General features: G+C 44.8%; 1 protein-coding gene across 1 annotated transcript in view; it reads left to right on the top strand.

Annotated features, from left to right (window-relative positions):
• The window catches only part of RNF169 (ring finger protein 169), a 45,717-nt gene that overhangs the window by 3,311 nt on the left and 17,840 nt on the right, over positions 1–24,566 (top strand). The window contains exons 2-3 of the mRNA XM_019528569.1: positions 3,057–3,082; positions 18,099–18,175. Of these exons, the coding sequence (XP_019384114.1) occupies positions 3,057–3,082; positions 18,099–18,175 (103 nt within the window). The remainder of the gene's footprint in view (positions 1–3,056; positions 3,083–18,098; positions 18,176–24,566) is intronic.

Raw genomic sequence — 24,566 nt, 5'->3', positions numbered from 1 at the left:
GGTGTGGGGGATGACCTGGTCCCTGCTCAGAAGAATTTAGGCAAAGAAGGTGTTAAATAATTTAGCTTTGTCGTTTGGTGCGACCACCAGACTTCCTAGCATGGGTGCCCTCAAGGGTCATCTGGTCCAGCCCCCTGCATGAAAGCAGTACTGGCACACTTAAATCATCCCTGTCCAATACTTATTCAGCCTCCTCTTGAGCACCTCCAGTGAAGGAGATTTCACAACATCCCTGGGCACTCTCTCCCATTGCTTCCTTGTCTAATAGTGAGGAAGAATTGCCCTCCCGCCCCCATATAAATCTACTTTGCTGCAAATTAAAGCCAGTGCTTCATGGATGGCTGACCATGCTGTGCAGATGTCAATGCTGTATAGTTAGATTGGGATCTTACTTGAGTTTTAACCCTTCCCCACTCCATTGTTCACACATAATAAGCTCCAGGCTGCATGCGGAGGGCTACCTTACCTGGATGGAGGGCTCGGCTTAGGACCCTGCTTGCAAGCTTTGCAGAGTAGGGGCACAGGCACAAGTGGCGGCAAGGAGAGGAGAGGCAGGGTTTTGCCACTTGTCAGCTGGTCTGTGGTAGCTACCTTTGCACACTCTTTACTTAGTGGTAAGTGAAAGCCAGGTAAATTACTACAGATCAGCTGGCATGTACTGCCTAGTTAAAGGGGGTGTGTGAGCAGTTGCTGCAGAGCACCTGATGTGTAGCAAAGCCCCTTCCTTCCTTGCTTCTCAGTATTTTTTTTGCATGCCCAAAATCAGTGTTTTTCAGTTCATGGGTTGCAAAAATATATGGAGGGTCGCAAACAGACTTTAAAAATGGATCAATAAACTTTTAAAAATGGATTTTTCTGTAAAGGAGAAAAACGTGGGAAACTGTGGCTTCTCCCTTGCAGGCTGGCAGAGCTCCAGCCTGCAAGGGGCAGCTTGGGGTCCCCCATTCTCCACGCACACCCCTCCTGCCCCGTACACTGGGGGCAGCCGGTTGGGAGTGAGGTGCCCTGGGTTGGGACTGGCCATCGATGTTTACAAATGGGTCCTGCTACAAAAAAACATTGAGAATCACTGCCCTAAATTATCTGTATGCCAATATCCAGGTTGTAGCTGTATTGGTACAGGAAAAAGCATTTGGGATGATGCTAGAGGTGATATCTTTTATTAAACCAATTACATTTTTTGCAACAACAACAACAAATTCAGTCCTTTTATGCTTCCAAATGGTTCGCCTGGAAGACGGACATGTTTTTTCTGGGAGAGAATCCTAGAGTGTCCCCGTAGAGTGGGCCCTGGGACGTGCCCCCAAATGCAAGGAACAAGTGCAGAAATTGAAGATGATCTTAGGATACCCATGTAACTGAGGTGCTTCAAAGTAGCATCTGGACGACACTCTGATTGAATTGTAGTGCAGTTGTGCTAACTTGAGCTGTTGCTTATAGATGCATGGCCTCTGCATTACTATGCTGAGAGTCAGCAACTTTTCAGCATGGCCTTCATCAGCCCAGTGGGCTTGGACCTAACTTTGGGTTGTAAAAGTAATTGCCTGCTTACATTGTAAATTAAACAGTTCAGAAAGCAGAGTTAGCCGGTCCACTACCAGCAACTGCAACTAGAGTCTGCAGGATTTTAGCAAGAGGCCAAGCAAGTTAGACAGCATACATGCTTAAAAAAATACTTAAAAATGGGAAGCTGGACTAAGTTATTTATAAAACTATCAATTAGGAATATTTATAGCTTTTATTTCTGAAATGACACCAGAAAGATGCCATGTCTTCCATTAAAATAACTTTCCACCTAACAGAAACATTTATCTAGGATTTGTCTTTATCCTGGTTTTTTAATATGTACTTTGGGGTTATTATGAAATATCTAAATTGGAGAGCCCACAACCATAACTGGGGATTCAGGAATCTATTGTGCTAAGTGCCGCACAAATATGTACAAAAAGCAGAGTACTCTAAACTTAGTGAAAACAAGGAAAGATAATAAAATGTATTTATGCGGTGTCTCAAGCACTGGGAGCAAACATCAAAATAATACTTTGAATGCTTGTTGTGTTGCTACCAGTTTTCTTGTTGGTCTGTATACAGCACCTTCATATTTCTGTGGCTTTGATGCACCCAGAGATACAGTGCTGACTCTGAAGTGGCACTGTCCCAAGCGGTGTTGCGCCTGTTAGAGCAGCTGAATTTTACAGTTGTCTCCAAAGAAAAAATGACCAATTCAAGCAACCCCCACTTAACGTTTCACTGTAGTACGCATTTAAAGTACCTACCTGGTTTCATTTGGCACTCAGCGTGTTTCGTTATAAAGCTTAGCATGGAGGGGAGAGGGGAGAAGCAGTCGTGACAGCGGCTTTGAGTGAAGCGGTGAGGGGCAGCCAGCAAGGCCCAGGATGGAGTGGTAGGAGCCCAGGGTCCGCTCCGGCACGTGCTGCTGGAGTGGGCAGGGAGGAGCGGTGGCAGTGGTGAGAAGGGGTTGGTGGGGGGCACGAGCGCAGGGCCTAGAGTGGCAGAAACACAGGGCCCAAGGCTAGGAGTACAAGGTCATGTGCTTGCCCACGGGGTGTGGATACCATCCCGAGCTGCTCCTATGCGGGCCAGAGCCCCGATGCCTTCTCACTGTTAATCCTTGGGTGGCTGGGGCCACACACAGGTGCACTGGTGGCCAGCGGGTATGGGCCAGCTGGGACCATCACGGCAACAGAACAGTGAGGCCGGGAGGAGCCAATGCCTTCCCTGGCAGAGCCCGCGCAGTACCTTGCTGGGAGAGGCAGGGCCAGGGCTGGCAGATGATGCAGAACCAATTACATTTATTTACATTAAACCCTAAGCTACACATCAATCCTGACACAACACAAGATGTAACACCCCGACCTTCATTGTAGGAAGTGCAGTTTGGCACTGTGCTGGAAGTACAGATATTGCAGAGTACTGAAGCAGTTGAAGAGACCTTGGACAACTAGATTTGGAAAGGAACACTACTCCAGATTCAAGGAATGCTACTACTCCAGCCACCAAGGAAATCAGAGAAGACATCTGTAGTTTATCATCAGAAGGAAGAAGTATAGGCCGGAGACAGGTGAAGATGAGCAAGCAGAGAGAAGACCAGGAGGTATTCCACACAGTGGGTGCGTCTACACGTGCTTTACTGCGGAGTTGACTAATTAGATTCTCAGTAAATACCACGTACTGGTATTAGGATGCAGTAAATTAATTAACTCTACCATAAGTTCATACTATCATGGACTGTACTGACAATACTATCATACAGTGGAGTAACTAACTGCAGTCAAATGCTTGTGTGGATGGTTACTGCCAGGAGCAAATTGCACCTGGTTAGCCCTCCCAGCCCCTTTGCTGCCCAATGCTACTGCCAAGAGCCTGGAGCTGACCCCATCCATCCCCATACCTCTTGCCTGCCTGGGGCTGCTCCGCTCCAGCTCTTAATTGCTGCAGTCCCAGGCCCATGTATAGACACTGTGCCTAGGAGCAGTTAACTCTAGTGCAAACTGCACTGGGGTTTATTTTATCAGCGTAATAGCACGTGTAGATGCAACCAGTTAGATGTTTCAATCACTACCAGGTCCTCCGAATGGAAACTGCAGAACAACTGAAGATCTCTGAAGAGCAAGCAGGTCTTATAGATCAGAGGTGTGTACAGGTGGGGTGGGCTGATGAGCCCGCAAAGAGACAACCAGCTATCAAAGAAGATGGTATATCTCTGCAGAAACTATGCTAAGAATGAAAGGAGTGAAGGGTGGGCAAGCATGATAAGACTGATGTTTGAACCTGATTGGTAAAAATCCATTGGTGTTAAAGATCAGCACTACTTTCCAGGTTACCTTTACAATGTGTTGATGACTTCAGGGAAAGATGTTGATGGAGAATAGAGCTAAGTGATCACTGAGGTCAATCTGGTTCCACAAACAAAGGAGATGCAAGATAACAAAGTCTTGAAATAAGCTGTTGACTATGGATAAGTGTTGTAATGTGGAGGAGTTCGCTGTAGTGCAGCATGGATCCACCTCGTGGGTAGGGGGTTGTGCTGTCTGAGCAGCCTCTTATAGGGGGAACCAGCCTTTGAGGACAGGTTGGCTAGGCTAGTCTGGAGGCTGTTAAACAAATACTAAAAAGGAACCGATTTACGGAGAATGAAGATGCTTGCAACCAAATTAAAGACACTAAAGGATATGATGGGGGGGAAGTCTCTAATTAAAAATATGCTAATACGAAGAGCCTTGATAATACAAGAGGAGATTATGCTTCTAAATAAACAATACAATTTGACTGAAACCTGATGGGAAAACTTGTAGTGGTTGCAGAGTTTAAAAACACTGGATATAATCTGCAGGTATTTAAGAATGACCCAGTAGTTGGAAAGGAAAGGCATTTGGGACTCTGTCAGCGGGAGCACCCGTTTGAGTCCCTGTGAACTCGGGATTGTCATGCGTTCATCACTGGTCAGTTGTTCAACGAACAAACAAGCGGATGTGCTACTTGGCCTCAGTCTCTGTCAGACCCAACTAACAGATCCTTTGAGAACAAGGAGAGTAAGTTTTTACATACCCATCTATAAAAGGTAGCAAGGTGTGCAAGAAATGGCATTGGAGGGGCAGAGACAAAGTATGTACCCCCTTACGGTTTATATTGATTACTCCAGCACAAACAAAATCGAAAGTGGTACCTGGTATCGTCAACCAGCAGTTTTACCCCTAATTCTTTCTGGGGTAGTTTTCTACCCCAGATTAGGAATTTGTGTCATCTGCCTGCTTTTTTTTAATTTCTGTTGCACTAGCATGACTGTACCTGTGTCAGCATTGCCTTTGGTCATGCTGTGGGTGACATCTTGGAGATCTCATGCTGCCAGGTTTAAAATGTCCTGAGATGTTCTAAATATAGAGGACAGTTCTGAGCACAAAATGTGGTATCCAGGTTAAATAAAATCTGTATAAGACTTTTTGAAGGAGGGAGGAGTTGAGTACAAACTTAAAACAGCCTAACTACAAGTGATCATGACTTTATTCTATTTGCATGTAACACAAGTAATCAACCCCGAGCTACTAATATATTTCTGGTACGTACTTGTAAAAGGACAAGGCTCAAAAGTTGAAAGCAAATAGGAATCAAATCAGTTGGGGTGGGGAAAAAGAACTTAAACAGAAAAATACGAATGGTCACTGGAAGTTGTTTAAGGATACTTTACTAGATACTTCAAAAGCCAAAAATTCCCAGCTGAGGTTTTGTTAAAGAACCTGTTATAGAGAAGTTGTCTAATCTTCCATGTGTGTTAGATGCCAGTAATGAAGATCCCTCATTTTTCCTAGTCACTGAGTTAAACAAAGGCACAAGGAAAAACTTATGACTGGCAGAGTTGAGCAGAAGTTAAGAGCTCCTATGAAATCACTTGCTCTGGTGAGCTTGCATCAAAGAGTTCTCAAAGAGTGGGCTGAGGAGCTCGCTGCACCATTAAGGGGGTGGCAGTGAGAGAGAGAGTGAGCATGTGTTAAAAAATATTAGAAGAGTGAGCGAGTTCCAGAGGACTAGGAGGGGAAAAAAAATGAATGTTGTACAATATTTTCAAAAGGTAAATGGACAACAGAGAGAATTGCAAGCTTGCCTGCATGATATAAATCTCAGGAACAATAATTGCTGATTTTGTAAGCATTTAATAAAAACAGAAGAAGCAAAATCAACATGGATTTATGAAAAATAGATCCATCAACCTAACTTTCTTTTTTATGAAATCGCTCGCCTGGTTGGTAAAGGTAACAGGTTTTTAATATTCTTGCACTTGTATAAGGTATTTGATTTAATATTGCACCATAGGATCATAGGAAAGTAGGGCTGGAAGGGGTGACATGAAGCCATCTAATCCAGTCTCCTGCTCAAGGCAGGATCTTCCCCAACTAAACTATCCCAGCCAAGTGTTTGTCCAAATTGCTCTTGAAAATTTCCAAGGATGGAGATTCCACAAATCCTGTGGGCAGCCTGTTCTGATTTTTGGCTACCTTCCTAGTCAAAAGATTCCTCCTAAATTAATTACAAACTAAATTTTCCCTGCTGAAGCTTGAGGACATTTCTCTGTAGCTATAGGGGACAGGACTAGGAGTAAAGTCCATTTCCATCATTTCTGTAATCATCCTTCAGATGCTTGAAAATTGTTATCAAATCCTCTCTCAGTCTTCTCTTCTCCAAGCTAAATTACCCTAGTTCTTTGAGCCCTTCCCCTTAACTCTTGACTCCAAGGCCAGTAATCATTTTTGATGCTTTGTTCTAGACTCTTTCCAATCTGTCCACATCCTTATTGAAGTGTGAGGTCTAAAATTGGACACAGGACTCCAGACAAGGCCTCACCAGCGCTGAATAAAGCAGAAGAATCTCTTCCTTTGATTTGCAAGTGATACTCCTGTTAATACAACCCAGGATGCGATTGGCATTTTTTTTGCAACAAGAGCATGCACATGGCTTATAGTCGGCTTATGGTCTATTTTCTCTGCAGTACTGCCACCTAGCCAGTCCTTCCCCAGTTACTCAGTCCCAAGTGCAAGACTCTGCACTTATCCTTGTTGAATCTCATCTGATTGATTACAGACCACTTCTCCAGTCTCTCTAGGTCATTGTGGATCCTAGCCATACTCTCTAGGGCAGGGGTTCCCAAGGTTTTTATGCCATGGCCCGGCAAACTGCGTCCCAGAAGTGGCCGCAGCCTGACAAACTGCAGCCCACCAGTCACAGCCAACTGCAGCCAGAACTTCCAGCTGGAATATGGGTAAAACTACCTCCATCCCCTGGGCACGGGAGTGGGGAAAAACCCTGCACTACCACGGGCCCTGAAAAAGGAACCACGGCCTCTCTGCCCACTTCTGGAAGGCCGCGGTTTGCCGACCACGGTCCAGGGATTGAAAACCCCTGGTCTAGGGTATATGCAACCACCCAACTTGGTGTCGTCCACAAGTTTGCTACGTACACACTCAGTCCCCTTGTCCAAATCATTAATGAAGATGTTAAACAGACCAGTAAGGAACCCCACTTGATACCTCCTCCCAAATAGACATTGAGCACTTTGACTGAGTATGATAATCCAACCACTTATGTATCTGCCTTACAGTGCTTTCATCTAGTGTACATTTCTGTAGCTTGTTAGTGAAAATATCATGGGAGACAGTTTCAAAAGCCTTGCTAAAGTCAAGCTATATCACATGAACTTCTCTCCCCCACTCACAGACCCTTATCATAAAAGGAAATTGGGTGGGTCAGGCATGACTAGCCCTTGGTGAATCCATGCTTGGCTGTTTGTGATCACCTTGCTCTCCTCGAGGTGCTTCACAGTAGATTCCTTGAGAACCTGCTTCATGATCTTTCCAAGTGTCAAGATCAGATTGACAGGTCTGTAATTCCCTGGATCCTCCTTTTTCCATTTCTTAAAGTTGGGCCCTATATTTGCCATTCTTGAGTTGTGTAGGTCATCGTCCGACCTCCAACCTCCATGCATTCTCAAAAAGGATAGCCAATAGCTCTGAAATTACTCCAGCCAATTTGTTCAGTAGCCTGGGGTGCACCTCATCCAACCCTGTTGACTTGAAGGCATCTAGTTTTTTAAGTAATTCTTAACCTGTTCTTCTACTACTCTGGGGTGTTTGTTTCCTTCCCCGTATTTTAAAGTGTGTTGATTTAAGAAACCACAACCATACAAAATTAATGCCAGACACATTAAATGGATATAAAGCTGGCTCATTGGTAGGTCTCATTTTTCTCAGCCCTTCAGGATCTAACATGTCAGTGGCCTGAAGGAAAGCAAAGTAATTAATGACAGTTTTTGCTGACATCCCAAAAACAAGAGATTAAGTTAATAGTACAGATGATTTTGGCTGACATGGTAAACTGTGCAAACAAAGAATAGATTTTCTAACATAGTGGGCGCATCTACACAAGACGCTTACTGCGCATTAGCCTAATAGCAGTCCACAGTGGTATAGTAGTTAAGAATTGGGCTAATGCACAGTAAGCGTCACAGAATAACCATGTGCTGCCGCATTTAGTTAGTACTTCATTAAGCAAATACTAAACTAAATGCATGGTATCCAAGGTACATTAACAAACGTGTAGAAGCACCCAGTGAAATGTAAAGGCAGACATCGAAAAACTAAGCATGTAGGCCATGCTTACAGAATGGGGAACTCTTAAGAAGGATTTTGGGGGGGTTCAAGGTGAACAATCATTTGAACACTAGCTCCAGTGTGAGGCTTTGGCCAAAAAGGCTCATGAGATCCCTGACTTTATGAATTGGGGAAACAATGTAATCTCCCTGCTTGTGCCAGGGGTGGGCAGTTATTTGGGCTGGAGGACATCTTGGGGAGTTTTGGTGAGTTGGGTCATCAACTCTGCACCCTCCCCCCCCCTTTACAACTCGCCAAAACTCCTGAAGTGATCCCTACGGGCAGGGTGCACTTGGCTGGGCAGATGGGATGCAGCTGCAGGCAGGCGGGAAGCAGCATCCAGGAGTGGGACAGGCAGCAAGAGCCAGGACCGTGACGGCATGGGGCCGGGCCCAGGGCAGAGCCACGATCGGCTCCCTGCACAGTGGACTGTGACCTGGCCCCTGCTTCCCTCACCCCAGCACAGGCATGCGCAGGCAGCCCCTGTAGAGCATGGCCATGGGGCAGAGGAACCCGGTAACACGGGGCCACCCTGAACTGCTGTACTGGGCCTGCTCACGCACACCTGTGCTCAGGTGGGGGCGGGTAATGGGATTACGCTTTGCACTCCCCCCACCCGGGTCAGTCCGGTCACGATCATGACTGCCCTGGTCCCAGCCCCACACTGTCACTACCCTGCAATCCCAGCCTTGGCCTTACCTGCTCGCCTGTCCCACTCCCAGATGCCATTCCTCCTGCCCGTGGCCCCATCCTATCCACCCAGCCAAGGGCACCCTGCCCGCAAGAATCCCAGGCCAGTCTCCATGGGGCCCTGTCCGCCTGCCTGCTCTGTCTTGCGTCCCCTACCGTGGGTGCAGGGCAGATGGGCTGGGGTGCCCGGGCAGTGGGGGCAGGACAACACTAGCAGTGACAGCCAGAAGGAGCTGCTACTGCCTGGGCTGCCAGGAAGTGGAGTCTGGCTGCCACGCCACCCTAGCCCCGCTGCATGGCCAGGTGTGGTGGGACCAGTGGCATATGCCACAACCCAGGCTGCCCCCCATATCTGGCAGCGCCAGAGGACCTGTTGAAGGCCAGATAAAACCCCTTGGCGGCCCACACGTGGCTCTCAGGCTGTATTTTTCCCCACCCGTGGCTTGTACATATGTCTGTATTTGGCACCAGTGTGTCTAGTTTTGGTGTCAACAGTTCAAGGATTTAGATAAACTGGGAAGGGTGCCCCAAGGGCTAGGAGAGTGCTGAATGGACTGGAGAACTCCTATAATGAAAGAGCAGTAGAGTCTGATCTGCATAGCTTAACCAAAAGGTTGGGTGAAGGAGGTACGGGTGACATGACAATTAGGTCATAAATGCCAGCTGCATAATCAGGGGCCCTTTAACTAGGTTAGGAGGCCAGGATTCAACGGTCTGGTGGCTGGATGTTAAAGCTAGAAAAATGTAGACTAAAAATAATGTAAATTTCTTTTCTTAATTGTAATTAACCATTGGAACAACCCGTCGAGAATATGGTGTGTTCTCCATTATTGGGAGCTTTAAAATCAAGATTGGATTCTTTACGAGGAAAAGATGCCCTTGTTCAAAGAGGAATTAATATAGGAAATGTTAAGGTCCATGTTATACGGGAGATCCTAGCAGATGATCACAGTGGTTCCCTCAAGCCTTATAATCCCTGAATCTTGGAAATCTGCAGTAAAACGGTGCGTTCCCTTAAAACCGTATTTTAAAACCGACTACTTTTAAAAACCTTCAGTATTCATGGCTGGTGCTGCTTGTGTACTTTGTGTCCTTTGCTCATCATGGAGTAGTATATTCTTGTAAATACAAGGTCTTTCTTTTGCTGCCTACAATCTAAATGCTGCAGATCGGGTAAATCCAGTATATTTTATTAAACCAACTAAAATAGTTGGAAAATTTCTTCTTTCATAGATATTAGGGGCTGGATGGGACCTTACAAGATTTGCAAGCTTTCAGGTACAAACACCCTTCGTCCGACTAAGAAGTGTCTGCAGTTGGTCAGCCTGACAAAGGGTGTTTGTACCTGAAAGCTTGCAAAGAAGAATTTTTTCCAACTGTTTTAGTTGGTCTAATAAAAGCAGATTTCCCCAAAGACCCTTGCCCGCCTGTGTCCTGAGACCAACAGGGCTACAAGCTTTACGTCTAAATGCTGCAGCATTTGTGCAGTGCTTGTACCTAAATCAAATTCTTGGAACCAAAACCAAGTGCTTTAAAACGATTTTTAACAAGCCTGTATTTTGGGGGAGTGTGTTTACAAACACAACATCGAGCTTTTATCGTTGTCCTATACAATGAATGTCTGTACATCCAGCTAACAAGCCAGTCAGCAGCCCCATTGAACACGCTTCTCTGCTCTGCGGGGGCTGCCTTCTGGGCTGAAGCTGCGTGGTCGTGTGTGTGCATCACAGCGGGCCAGTTCATTACATAGCCACACAGCAGGGCCCGCTAGCCTCCCTGCAGCACCTTATGCATGCAGTTAGGCTACTTTAGGTTCAGGAGATGCACTGCTTCTCCTGGGCTGGCATTTGTGGGGGCACCGCTGCTTGGCACAGTAAGTTTGTGACGTAGGTCTGCTCTAAGTGTCTGGGAAAGGCTATGGCAGAGCATAAAATAAGGCCAGCAGCCAACAAAAAAAATCTAGACTGGGCCATCTCCAGACTGAAGTGTCTAAGGATTGTGTCCACTTCATTTTTTTTCTGTGGCTTCTTTCAAAGCATTGTAGGGGATAATTGTGTAAAGCAGGGAAATAAATGATCCTGATTCTGTCTGTGGAGGGAAAGAGACAGGTTTTGTTTATACAAGCAAAATCCATCCTGTTAAAGGTAGTAAATGCCACTTTACCCCTTGTGTCAGGGATGTATTTGGTAGCCAGTGTGGTCCGAGACAAAAAGAAATGCAAAACTCTCAAACTCCCGGATCAGAGATGATACCTTTTCTTAGACCAGCAAAGAAATAACAAAAAAAAATAACTTTCTTTGCAAGCTTTCAGGCACTTTTTACCCTTTGAGCTCTCATGTAGAATAACAAAATGAGTAGCTTGAAACCTAGCTCGACTGCCTCGACCTGCCCGCTGAGCTTTAAACTTTCTAAATTCCAGTCCTTGGGTCGTAGGGCACAAACAGACGTAACCTTTGTGCCACCAGAACAGGTTTTATGGCAGCACCATTTGTCGCACCACAAATAGCCACGTCGGTGGCCCTGACAAAAGGCGGTAATAGTGTCTGCGACTTCATTGTGGCAGGTGTCTGTTAACTTTTTGATGGGAGAGCACAGGCAGCATGGAGCTGCCCATGCTGTTTATTCATCCTGAGCAGGTGCTTCCAGGCCCTGAAGGGTCTAATCCTGTATGCCCTGGGAATGCCTATACAGGATCAGGCCCCTCAAGCCTCGAGAGCGCCTACCTGGCCTTCCCAGCTTACAGGGAGGTTATCCAGGAGTCTCCCTGGGGTGGGTCTCTGCAGATGGAGAGCCCCGGCTTTTTCCACTTAGAGGCGTGTGCCAGGGCATCTCTGGGCAAGCCCCTGGTAGCAGGGAACACCATGCCTGTTGTCCCTTAGGATTGCACATCCTGGCACAGCTGGCCTGCTGCTTTTGGCCCTGTTTGTTTGTATCTCTAGTATTTTTATTGCCCTTTTTGCATAGTCCTGTAGAGCAGTGGTTCCCAACCTTTTTAGACTGCGGACTGGTGAACTGCGGAGCAGCATACTGCAGTCCAGAAGTGACCAGTATACTGCGGACCGACAGCCATCCCTTTTCTTATACTCGGTATAAAAAGGATTGGCTGCTGATCCGCAGTATGCCAGTCACTTCCAGTCCAGCAGCCAACCCTCCTGCCGACCAGCAGCCAACACTTCGTAGCCCGATACTGGGCCATGGCCCGGGGTTGGAAATCTCTCCTGTAGAGTACCTTTCCTTCCTTGATGTCTACATCCTTCACTCTTCATTAAGTCTGGCAGAGCTGTCGAAAACCTGTTTTCTCAGGAAGTAGATGAAAAAAGAGACTTTATCGAGGACTTTTCCCCCAGGGGATTTTGTTTCCATTTTTGTATTTCATCCTAAAATATTTACATGAGCATAACTTAGGAACACAGCACTGGAAGGCACCTGTTGCATCAGCCCTTACCGTCAGAGGCACAATATCCTGTAGGCCCTTTCATAAACTTATTAAATTTCATCTTAAAAATGGTAGTTTTTAATGCACTTTATTCCTTTGCAAATTTTGTTCCAGAGCTCCACTGCCCTGATACTTGTGTGTGCTTCTCATTTCCTTCTTTAAAGTATTACTACTGATCTTTGATTTGACTACAGGTTAAAAGAGAAGCAATGATGACCTCAAGTAGTTTTTATAATGCCAGCCATGGAAAATGTTACAAAGCCTCCTAAATTTAGAGGGCGGGGGGGTTTGGTTAGTGGTAGGATTAATTATTGTGATTGGGTAGAATAGTGAACTGAACCTTAAAATGGATTTGACCAAAGGCTGATGCTTCTGGAAGTTGAGCAGTGCTTCCAGATCATGGTTTTTATAAAGCTAAGGAGTTCATCTTCATTTTTCTGTCTTCATGTTAATGAAAAAACACTCGCATAGCAGATTCATTCTATCATCAGTGCGAAAACTGGTGATCAATACTGTAGGCTATTGATAATACTATTTTTTTTTTGTCATTAATGAATTTATCTGGTTCAGCATAGTTGAAAGAAATTATAGGAAAGGAGCAACTGAATGAATCGAAGTAACACAAGCAGACAGTTCTCCCGAAGTAAAATGTAGATGTTGTTAAGTAACAGACTAGAAAATGGCTGCATCTACACTGCGCAGTAACGTCCCCAGCTTTTTGGTGATGCTCACTGCACCGTAGCTCGTTACTACTGTGCAGTCACGTCATGTCACTCTTCGTGCCACGTGATGCTACTGCTCGGTAGTAACAAGCTGCTGCGCAGCCAGCATCTCATGTAGATGTGGCCAATATCTACTGACATCTTGGATGGTACAGAAAGCATCTGCTTTGGCTTCTTCAGCATCAGATATGCTACGGGATGAAACCCAATGCTTATTGAAGTAGTGGAGCAGAACACTGAGTTTGCTGCCGGAGACATCCAAATGTCATCACAGTAATCGTGGTCTCGGAGCCAGCCCTTTCACTACTTACCGCTTCAATTTCAGCTTCATTCAAAAAGCAATTTCTGTTGACTTTCACCTCTTCCCTCCAAACTGACAAAAAAATCAGGCAGTAATTCGACGATAAAAACATCTACAAAGCCATCTCTTAAGCTTTGTTCCAGTTGAACCATTCCTTTAAGCTAACTATATTGCTTTCTAGGCACTCCAAAGTGAGCAATTTAAGCAAAATATTGAAGGATCTCGGGATATGTGGGTAGATTTCAATTTATGTGGCCATTACTAGAATGCAGCAAATAAGGAAACAAAGGGAAAAATTATTGGTCAATGATCAGTGGTGTGAGGATGAATACAGCGGTCCATATAGAGGGGGAAAATGTTTCTTAACTTTGATTTTGCACCTGAAAAGGAGGCTGGAGAGGAGTGGGTCCAGTGGCTGAAGATGACATTCAGGAGCTCCAAACAATATGACAAAATAGTCGTGCCGTTCTTTTCAGGCAACAGACGTAAAATGGGGGAAAAAGAAAAGCTCTTCCTGCACCTCTGATATATGGAGGTTCAGCACATATGGGAAAAAAAAATAAAAAAGGAGTGGTATCTAAAACAGTTGTAAAGCACATCAAGAATATTATCACAACTCCTCCAGAACCACAATCAACTTCCTTTAAAAAAAATTTTAAAATTGTCCAACTTCCAATGATATTTAATGAGACCATAGGCATGTTTGTTGGTGACTGTCTGAGATCTGACTGGTGAGAGCATAGTGATTTTACATCAGTATTATGTCTCCCTAAACTAGGCCCCTTAGGCTTGTCTGGGAGCCAGTTCAGCCCTGGCATAATTTATAGTGACTTTACACTGCCTATGTGTACATCCAGCTGTTAGCATCCCAGGCTAACCAGAGTACAGCATCATCCCAGCTGAGCTGTTATGCTGGCTCCTGAGGATTTCACGGTGCCAGAGAGATTCTTGGATGGTCATTTGAACTGACTTTATGGCCCTTTGTCTTTTGGGGGGCATGTAACTTATTTATCTGGTTTTTTAGGGGTTTTTTTTTTCTTATTAAATGTGCTGAAGTACTGGGTATCCAGTTTGTAGCCGTATTGGTCTAGAGGCAAAAGGAATCCAAACTCATGGCAGAGGTGATATCTTTTATTAAGCCAACTAGATATTTGCAAAAAAAAACTTTATTTGCAAGCTTTTGAGCACAGGCGCCCTTCATCAGGTGCAGGAGCTTGCAAAGACTGTAAAAGCTCTCCTAGGTAGAAATGAAAAACAAGAACTTTTACAGTCTGCAGTCCCCTATGCCTGATGAAGGGTGCCTGTGCCTGGAAGCTTGCAAATAAAGAATTTTTTTTCTGCAAATATCTAGTTGGTCTAATAAAAGATATCACCTCTGCCACAAGTTTGTATTCCTTTTGCTTCTAGACCAGTACGGCTACAACCTGGATACTAGGTGCACCTGAGAAGTTATTCATGATTTAGTTTACACTCTAAGAGAACGTCTCCATGAGACGTTTACTGCAGAGTAAATCAGCTCCACAGTAAACATCTCACATCTACGTGTGCAGTGCTGTTAGGCAGCAAGAAACTAATAAACTCCACAGTAGGATAGTACTTTTAAATACAAATACTATCCTGCTTCAGAGTTTGGGGTTTTTTGTGCACAGCTGTAAATGCTGACCCAGCTGGCTGGGTCACAAGTGTGCTACAGTGGGGGGGCTGCCTGCCGGTTGGCTCCATACTGGAGCACCCTCGTGCCCCATCCAACCTATCCACAGCTCGTTGAGCCAAGTCGGAGCAACCCTGGGGCTGGCAAGCCAACCCCCTAGGTCCCCTGCCAGCTGTGGCTACTCTGACCTCAATATGCAGTGGTTCTGGATGCATGTTCAAATGGTGCACCCAGGAGCAATAAACTCTGGCTCAGTGTGGGCTGGAGTTGAGTGCTGTATACTAATAGCATGTGTAGATACCCTAAGGTTTTCACAGCATGATGATGAAGCCCAAGCTATATACAAAGTATTGATGTTAAACCTAATTAAATCCATGCAGCTTTGTATATGGGCACCCTTGCATCCATTCCAAGTTAACTTGTGTTGGGCTGCTAAACCAACCTAAACAAAAGCTATGCCTTTTCCTTGCTGGGTTTTTTGCCTCCTAACTCATGCATATTAGTTACACTGAGTGGGGTTGCATACTTTTTTAGTAGTGAAGATAAGACCTTAGACAAACTCCAAATGTTTAAAAGTACCTGAAGCATGTTACAAGTTGATGACCCATTGGTATGGTCTCAGTGGAAATCCGGCCTGATAATTCGGGAGGAACGGGAACTGCTGGAGGACATGAATGGAAAACAGGGTGGAGAAGCTATGTAATTTTGCCATGGCTTTTCCAACCTTGCCTCACCGGTTTTGAATCCAAAACTGTTAGGTGACTCCCGGCCAGGAAGAGGAGGCTGAAACCGGGTGAGGGAATGCAGGCTTTCATTTCACAGCATTTCCAGTCCTGATCTTTATCACAAATCCAAAGTTATGCGATTCAAAGAGGAATTTCAGCTTTTGGTTAAAAAGCAAAGCAAGTTTGTAGACTTTGCAGTTGACAAGAACATCTTGAAAGTGTATTCCTGAATATATCAAAAACCAGGAAGCAAATCTCCCGAAGTTCACCACTTCTGAAAATCTCATCTCATTACTTATTTTTGGCTCCCTGACTCACTGCTTTTGAGCCTTTGATATTGGCTACGCACGGCCCTTCCTCAGAGCTTCAGATGCTCCAGACCTCTGCCCCAGGTTCATTTCTCTGCAGAGATTGGGTCACCTTTTGCAGCAAAATGCTGGAAAACTTGAAAGCAAAAGCGGGGAGGGCAGGAATGGGGAAGTCCAGTATTTCATCAGTTTCTAAATGACTGGATCTTGTCCTGCCAGCTCTGAATCGTATGTGTGTGTGGGGGGGGGGGGGTCTTTGTTTTTTAAGCCGAAGTAAAACTTTGTAATGCACAAACAAGGAAGTTGTATAACTGTGTGGATAGGCAAGATTAGATGTAAAAGATTTGGTTGCAAATGGCTAGAGACTGTTGTGTTTTAATTTACTTATGTTGTGAGGTTACCATATTTCCAGTATCTAAAAAGAGAGCACCTATGGGGGCTATCTGATGGGGGCGGGGGAGGGGGCAGTGATATGCCGATGCCTAGCCTCTGCCCCCCACTCCTAAGCCTCTGCTCCCCCAAGCTGCCAGTGCCCTTCATTCCCAGCTTGCAGCCCCCTACCCCCCCAGCCCTGCTGCCCACACAGCTCCCATGCACGCGCGTGCGCGCACCCACACGTGCTCACATCTTAAATACCCTCCCAGACAGGGGGCCAAAAAAGAGGACATGTCCAGGAAGACCCAGGCGGTAACCCTATTTAAGGAACTTTCCGTTTTAGACAAGCGTGTGCCCTTTGGACAGTATGCACCCTTTTATCTTTGAGGGTTAAACATGCCGGCTCAGTGAATTTTATAGTGCGTGATCTCTTTCAAGTCATAAACTTTTTTTTTTTTTTTTTTCTTCCTGCTGGGGCTGGGAGATGATGACCAAAGAAAAGCACATTTCTGTTGCCTCTTTTTTCTCATCCGTCCCCATCCCCTGTATTTAGAGCTTGCCTACACTAATATGATGGATTGTTGTTGAATTCATAATAACGAGTAGGTGAATTGAGGTTGCAGGATGCAAGCTTTGTCAGATTGCTTCCTTTCCGGGATGACTGTAACGTGCTCTCTGACTGCAAAGTATGGCATGTCCAGACTTGTGCTATGCAAAAATAGGTGGAAACTTCTAAAGATGACATTAGGAGCTGCATAAAGGAAGCTGGCCCGTGGCAAAACATTGGAAAGGAAGGCAAAAAGTAACTGTTTACCAATATCCTAAATATGTTTACTTTCTGTTTCTTGTTAGTTGGTTTTTTTTTTTTGCCTCCTTTCTGCTCTAGATTAAAAGTAAACTGTTTGTTCGACTTAATGCTAAAGTTACCCAGCGCAGCACAAGGAAAAGAAAACCTTTGTTTGCTAATTATAGTTGAAAAAGTTGCTTTGTCAGAAGCTGATAGCGTAAAATGGCTAGGTGGATGGTAGGTAGATCTAGTAGGTGTGCTGATAAATATAACAGCTTGCTTAAACAAGCGTTTATATTATGATTAGATTCATGCCTTTATGTAAGTGGAAGAAAGGGGTCCAGGAATGAGAATATCATGCTGCTGGTGTAGATGGCCTTGCTAGAATTAGTCTAATAAAATGCACATTTTATTGTTGTTGTTGCTATTTCTGGCTCTGCTACTGATTCACTGTGACGTCTCGGGCAAGCTGCTTACTCTCTTTGCTTGTAACATGGAAATAAGTCCTCTGTGGGTTGTTGTGGCGGTTAATTGTTAGTAAGCAACTCAGAATCACGATAAGAATTGTGCAAGAGGTGATTAGCCGTGTTAGTCTGAAGACAGGCAGAAAGTAAGGCAGGGTAAAACTATGGAAGTTATTAATCGGCACTCTCCCTTCAAAAGGTTTTGTGCATGCTGTTGCAGGAGCAGAGCAGTGTAGTGAAGGCAGCTTGAATACCTTGTGTGTTAACACACAGCTCTGGTAGCAGGGTTGTAATACAAATGTATGCAGTCAAGGAAATGCTGTAGAACTTTGTATGTCTAAATAGAGTCGAACTTCACTCACTGAAATGGAAAATAACAGTATTGCTAGCCATTTTTAAGAATAAAGGGAAATATCTCCAAGTATTGTACCTTTTTAAAGTATGTTCCTCCTTTTTTCCCCCTCCCCCTTATCTCTCCAGACTTTATATTCAGAGCACCCATCAAATTAAGCAAACCAGGGGAACTGCGTGAGGAATATGAAAGCCAACTGAAGAAGGTATAGTACTCTGCTTAATAATGACTTTGCATCCAGAGTAACTGGGATTCTTTACAAATATACCTTTTTACCTATATGGAGCATTCAGAGGCTTTTTCTGTCTTCTACAACAAAGGTCATTTTTCCTTTCATACCACCCAGCCAGTTCAGGAAACATTGGCAGTAGCTAACAGCTTAGCAGCCAGCTACTGCTATCTTAGGCTGGCTTCCAAGAGATGAAAACGCACCTTCCTCGGCGTTACTTAACCAACTGTAAGGTATACAGGGTTTATTAATGCATTTGCTGTTGCAAATTATTATTTTGCAAAGCCTTTTGCAGTCCTGATCTGCCCCCACCATGCTTCACTCATTCGCAGCTGTCTCAGAAATCAAATCTTTCAAAGCCAGGCTTTCAAAAGTTGGTCTAATGCAAAGGATGAAGGAAAATAAAAGGGGGGAAAAAATAAAGGGTAAGAAAAAGCCTTTTTAGACCTTTGGGAATTAAATAGACTCTGTGTGGCAGAATTGTTTTGTACATTAAAAAGGAGCATGTTTTGAAAATCAATCATTGAAGTGAGTCAGGTTTTTACACTAGAAGGTCTCCTGCGGTGAGCCGCTTGTGAAGTCTGCTTGCCTGGTGGGTTAGAAATGCAGTAGGTGTAGCAGTAGCTGCTCTGGGTAAGGGTGGAGACCAGTGTCCGTTCTGCCCCCATGTTCTGAGTTGCTCACTGGTTTTTCCTGATATAAACCCTGATCTGACCATTGCAGTCATTCCCAGGGAGCCATGCAAAGGCCAGTGCAAGCTCAGGTCGACTCTGCTGGGTCAGGGCCTTTTTCTTCATGAAAGTGGGGGTTTTTTGGTTGAAGGCTTGGTCAGGAGTGGCACGTGCGCCTTTGAAACCAAGGAGAGTATATGTGTGTAGCCATATAGTGAAGACGTGCACTTTTCTCATTCTGAAAGCATTCTTGCAATCTTGATAGCAGCATTCACAGTGATAGCTGAAAGAGTTTCCTGTGCTGGCCAGGTCATAAAATCATAGAGTAGCAGGGCTGGAAAAGACCTCGATAGGTCATTTAATCCAATCTCCCACTCCTTTAGGCAGGGTTATTCCTATCCAAACCCAACACATTGTCTAACCTCTTGGCAAAGCTACACAGTCAATCCTGACACAACGCAAGATGTAACACCCGAACCTGCTATAGTTGAAGCGGTGGGACCACAGCAGCCAATGTCCTGCTTCTGTAAAGATCATTAACGTGCGCTCAGGAGATCCCAGGTAGAGGGCCATGCCTCCTGCTGTGGAGGAAGGCAAGAATCCCCACTGTCTGTACCAATCTTAACGTGGGGTAAAATTCCTGACCCCAGATTTGGTGATCAGGCTGACCCTGTGCAGAGGGGCAAAACCATCTAGCCAGGAACACTTGGGTTTCAGTCCCAGCAGGAGCACTGGCACAGCCTGGTCAAAACTCCCAGGCAGGGCTGTAGCTGATCCCCAGTGCCTCTGAGGAAGGCTTAAAAAGCACTTAAAAAGCAGGGAGGGGAGAGGGAGGAATTTCCTCCCAGCCCCATGCGACCTTCAGCAAAGCCCAGAAGCATGGAAAATACCCATAGCTGTGCCTGTCCCTGTCCCTGACCCTCGGCTGTCCCTCTTCTTGAACACCTCCAGTGATGGAGAGTCCACAGCTTGTCCCTGCAGTTTATAGAGTAACTTCAGTTGATTAAAGCACTTTTGGAAGGGAATGCAACATCTCTGTCATGCGGGATATTGCAATCAGACTGCTTTCCGTTTTCTTTTCTCTTATGTAGCCAAGCCTGCTGTGTAGATTAAAACGTTGTGGCTTTGGGCATTTCTACAAGTTGGGAATGTTTTGTTATGAAATTCCTTATTATAGACACCAGTGGAAGGTTAAGAATGTTACTTAAATGTCTGATTTATTCTTTAACTCAAATGGGAATCTCTGTAGCTAGGAGTTAAAACTCTTTGACGAAGTGAGCGCTTGCTCACAAAGCTTATGCATCTCTGATTCAGGTAGTCTTTAAGGTGTATTTCTACCCCTGACTTCAAACTAATACCACAAACTGCATAAAGTGTGGAACTCATTGCCGCAAGATGTTGTGGAAGCTGACAGTTCAGCCAGATTCAAAAAGGGATTGAACACATCCTTGGAGGAAAAGGCTAATCAGTAGCTATTGAGCGCAGGAGTAAAGGGCACGGCCTCTGAATCAGGACTTCCTAGACCCTAAAAGCTGGAGGCTGCAAGTGGGAGAGGAACAGTGAAAAAAAACCCTGGTCGTCCCCTGTTCATTCTCCCTTTCCGCATCTACCCTGTGCCACTGCATGACACAGGATACTTAGCAAGAAGGACCTGCAGTCTGACCCAGTAAATGGCTGTTCATATCTACTTCTCTGGTCACTCAGTTACTAACTGTATGAAAGATCTTAATTCAGAGGTGCTCAAACCCAGCCTACAGGCCAGATCTATCCCCTGGCATCATGTCTTCCATCTTGCAGGGCTCCCCACGGATCTGAAAATTTGATGGCTGGGAAGCAGTGGCACTGCTTCTCTACTCCCAAGGGCCTGGAAATTTGGAGGCCTGGAGGCTGGATAGAGTGATCCTGCATGGTGGATCAGGAGCAACATGGGAGTGTGGGGCCCATTCTGGCCCACGGACCAGCCCCGCACTGTTCATCTGGCCTACCGGACCAAAAGTTTGAGCACCACGGATCAAATCTGATTGCTGTGCCCGATTGAGGGCCAGAGGTTGTACTACACTGACTATTTTTTTTACCTGCAGTAAGGTTGCAACAGCTCTAGATCATCATGAGATCTTTGCATCTATTGCCCCACCTGAAGCGGTTGATATTATATATGCAGTTCAGTGGAACACTTCACACACAATGAAATATTGCTGGCATTTTAATTATGCCACATACATTCTGGTAATAGATTTTTTTGTCTAACGCCTCTTGGTCTGCTTGTTCACTGACCTTCCCTTTTTAAATCTTTACTCACCAACAGCTGGGAGATCTGTTTCCTCCCCAAATATGAGTGAGCAAGTAAAGTGCAAGACTACAGCTTCTGACACCTTGCCTGCTGACTTTTCATTCATCACGGAGACTTAGCTACTTTAATATGCAGCTTTCATAGTAGCTAGGGTCAGGAGGGACCTGAACAGATCATCTAGCCTGACCCCCTGCCACAGACAGGGATGAATGCTGGGCGATGATGCTTTAAAAATGATAGGTGACATTTTGAGGGTCAAACACTCCATTTTTAACTAAAATAACCAGCCTTTCATGGTAACTGTCATTATTGGCTAGATTCATAAACTAGCTCTTTGTCACAATTGACTACACTCCTGAAGTCATAATCCCATAGTCTTGAGTGCTAAATCCCATACCCAACTCCGACTCTTGTGACGTGGGGGCAATCACCGAACTTTATCACAGTCTCCCCAGTTTGCTTATCATCTTTCTGTGTTTGAGGGGCAGTTCTTTAAAGCAGTGGTCAAACTTTTTTGATTGCACACCCCTATCAGTAAAACGTTTTTGAGCACGCACCCCCAATATATGTATATTTATTGGGGGCACTGCTGAGGGCGCCACTGTCAACCCCTCCTCATTGTGGAACTCCCGTTCTTCCCTCGGGATACCTCGTGCACCGTACAGGACACGTGACCGTCTGACATACGGACTGAGTGAGAGCGCCGGTGGCAGTCCATATATTAAATATTAGTAAAGCTTAATTTCTTATTTTTTTTAGATAAAAAATAAATATAAATAGAAGGTCTAATATTTTCTTCCCGCACCTCAATGAATCGTCTTGCGCACCCCACTTTGGAGACCACTGCTTTAAAGTATCTCCATCTTGTTGAAAAGGTCAGATGCTTTAGAAATCTAAATATTAACCCTAGTTTTAACCCTTTTGTAGTTGAATACAACACAGTACTTCTTTGCTGTCTATAGGCACTTACTGCATTGAAAACCACTGATCAGATTCAGATAATTCTGTAAAAGGCTATTCTTGACACAGTGGACAGGCTTGCTTGTAGATGCACCGGTACTTAAAATAAGGTTAATTATTTAGCATCCGTCCAACTATGCAAAATAAAGGGGGTTTTATGGTTATTTTGTTTTAAAGGAAAGCTTGCTTTGGGGTTTTGGTTTCTTTTTTATATTGCCAAGGGGTAAAAACTTGTAATATTTAGTAAAATCTCAGGTTTTTGAGTTTCCTTCACACAACAAACAGTCTTTTGCTTGTAATCTTGTGTAATCAGTAGGGAAACTCCTACCTGTGGCATGTGCAGACATGTACCTTCTCAGCAGCAGTGATAGACAGAGCAGTCTCCTTCACTGTAGCGCACCTTTAAACACCACGTAAACCTGGAGAGTTTGTGGAATGAAGAGAAGATGTCAAATGTGAGTTTTACCAGATTTTGGGTGTATATGTTGATGTCAAGAATACAATTCCTAATTTGCCCATGAAATGAGAGAAGTTTATTTTTTCCCTTCAGTTGCATGGGAAGGATTAGTCTCAGACTCCCAGCATAACAATTTCTTGGGCTCTTGCAAGGTTTGGTTAAAACTATTCTTTTTACGTATACCACTAATTAACATCCAAAGTTATTAGAATTGAAACCTCTATGAATCTATCTTTATACTTTTTTTTTTTACCTTTTAACAAGTTGGTTGCTTTAGATAAGCTAGGCAGAAGGCAGGTTAGAGTTCCACATTGTAGACTAACTAAATCAGAGATGTATAATCAGGGCTGGACCCAATGGTCTCGCGAGGTCCCTTCCAGCCCTAATGTCTGTGAAATCTATAATAAGGTAGCATTTTTTTTACCTATTTCTCCTGAACTGGTACAGTACTGCAGTGTTTTGTTGGAAACTCTGCAAGGTGTTATTTGCATCCGGGGAAAATAATTTAACCTTACAGTTTTGTATAACCTAATATAAATGTTGTCAATGGGAAGTTTTGTTTGCCATTAAATTTTACACCTGAATTTCCCAGCAACATCCCATTATTATTAATAGGATTATTTCTACAGCACAATTCTTCTTGCATCTTAATGACATTTTGATTTGTGGAAGCCCACACACCTAATCCAGGTATGTCTGGAGAGGGGTGGAGGACCCGCATCAGAGAACATTAAACTAACGAGCCAAATTTAGTAACACTGGCTAGCAAACTTAACTTGCATTCCAGATGGAAACAAAACTTTCCAAGATATCTTTACACAAATATTTGCCTAGGTGCCAACATTAACCAGCTGGCTTGAAGGAGGTATACAAGGCTTCTAAAACAAGGATAAAAAGTATTTTTTTTCAAAAGAGATGTGTTTTTTGGCTCCATCAGTGTTTTCTGTCTGCATCTCTTGCTGTCTGTTTCAGCAAGCTGATAAAAAATTTTCTATGTTTTTATTTGTGTGCATGTGTCTGTACATGAAGCTGAATTAGATACAAACATGGACCAGAGAACAAATGGAGAACTGTGTGGATTTTGACAGGCTCTGGTGGGGGGACAAGAGAAGGGAAGCAAAAGTTGTGGGAGGATTTCAGACAGCTCAAAAGAATGTTACTGAAACCTTAAAGGTTTGTTATCCCTCATTCAGTCCTTTGTGCATGACTAGCCTCTGAGGCTGCATCCAGATGAGCACAGATGTGCAGTATGTGGCGCCACAGACCCATCTGCAGCACCACACGCTGCACATGCAGGTGTTTCCCATGCTGCTACTTTGCAGCGCAGCGGTGTTTCTTGACCCTGGGAAATCCTGGGGTCAAAAAAACCCGCGTGGGAAAAAAACAAGGCAGCATACATTGGCAGCAGTGCATGCCACCCAAAACGAACCTAGCCAGCTGGAGCGACTCTCCAGCTGCTGGCCAGGCTTCCTGCTGCAGGAGCATGGCAGCTGCAGTTCTTCAAGGCCCCCAGGACTCCAGGTAAGGTTGCTAGGGCCAGCATAGTTGCTGGCCGTAGCCTTCCCTACTCCACCTGGGCATGCCCCGCTACAGGCATTCCCACTCATCTGGATGCAGCCTGAGAGATGATTTACCGCGTAGTGGAGTAAATGTAGCATAGTTTCATAGTAACTAAGGTCAGGAGGGACCTGAACAGATCATCTAGCCTGACCCCCTGCCACAGGCAGGAGTGAATGCTGGGTTCACAAGACCCCGGACAAGTGATCTTCCAACCTCCTCTTGAATTTGCCCAAGGTAGGGGTGAGGACCTCTTCCCTGGGAAGTTGGTTCCAGATTTTGGCCACCCTAACTGTAAAATATTGCCTTCTGATCTCTAACCTAAACCTATTCTCCATCAGCTTATTACCATTGCTCTTTGTCACCCCCAGTGGTGCTGGGGAGAAAAGGGCTCTACCTATTTGCTGTTGATCTCCCCTGATGAGTTTGTAG

This window comes from Crocodylus porosus, unplaced genomic scaffold, assembly GCF_001723895.1.
Source record: "Crocodylus porosus isolate Cpor-Errol unplaced genomic scaffold, CroPor_comp1, whole genome shotgun sequence".
Lineage (NCBI taxonomy): Eukaryota > Metazoa > Chordata > Crocodylia > Crocodylidae > Crocodylus > Crocodylus porosus.
The sequence above is the reverse complement of the archived record's forward strand: the minus strand, read 5'-3'. Positions and strand labels throughout refer to the sequence as shown.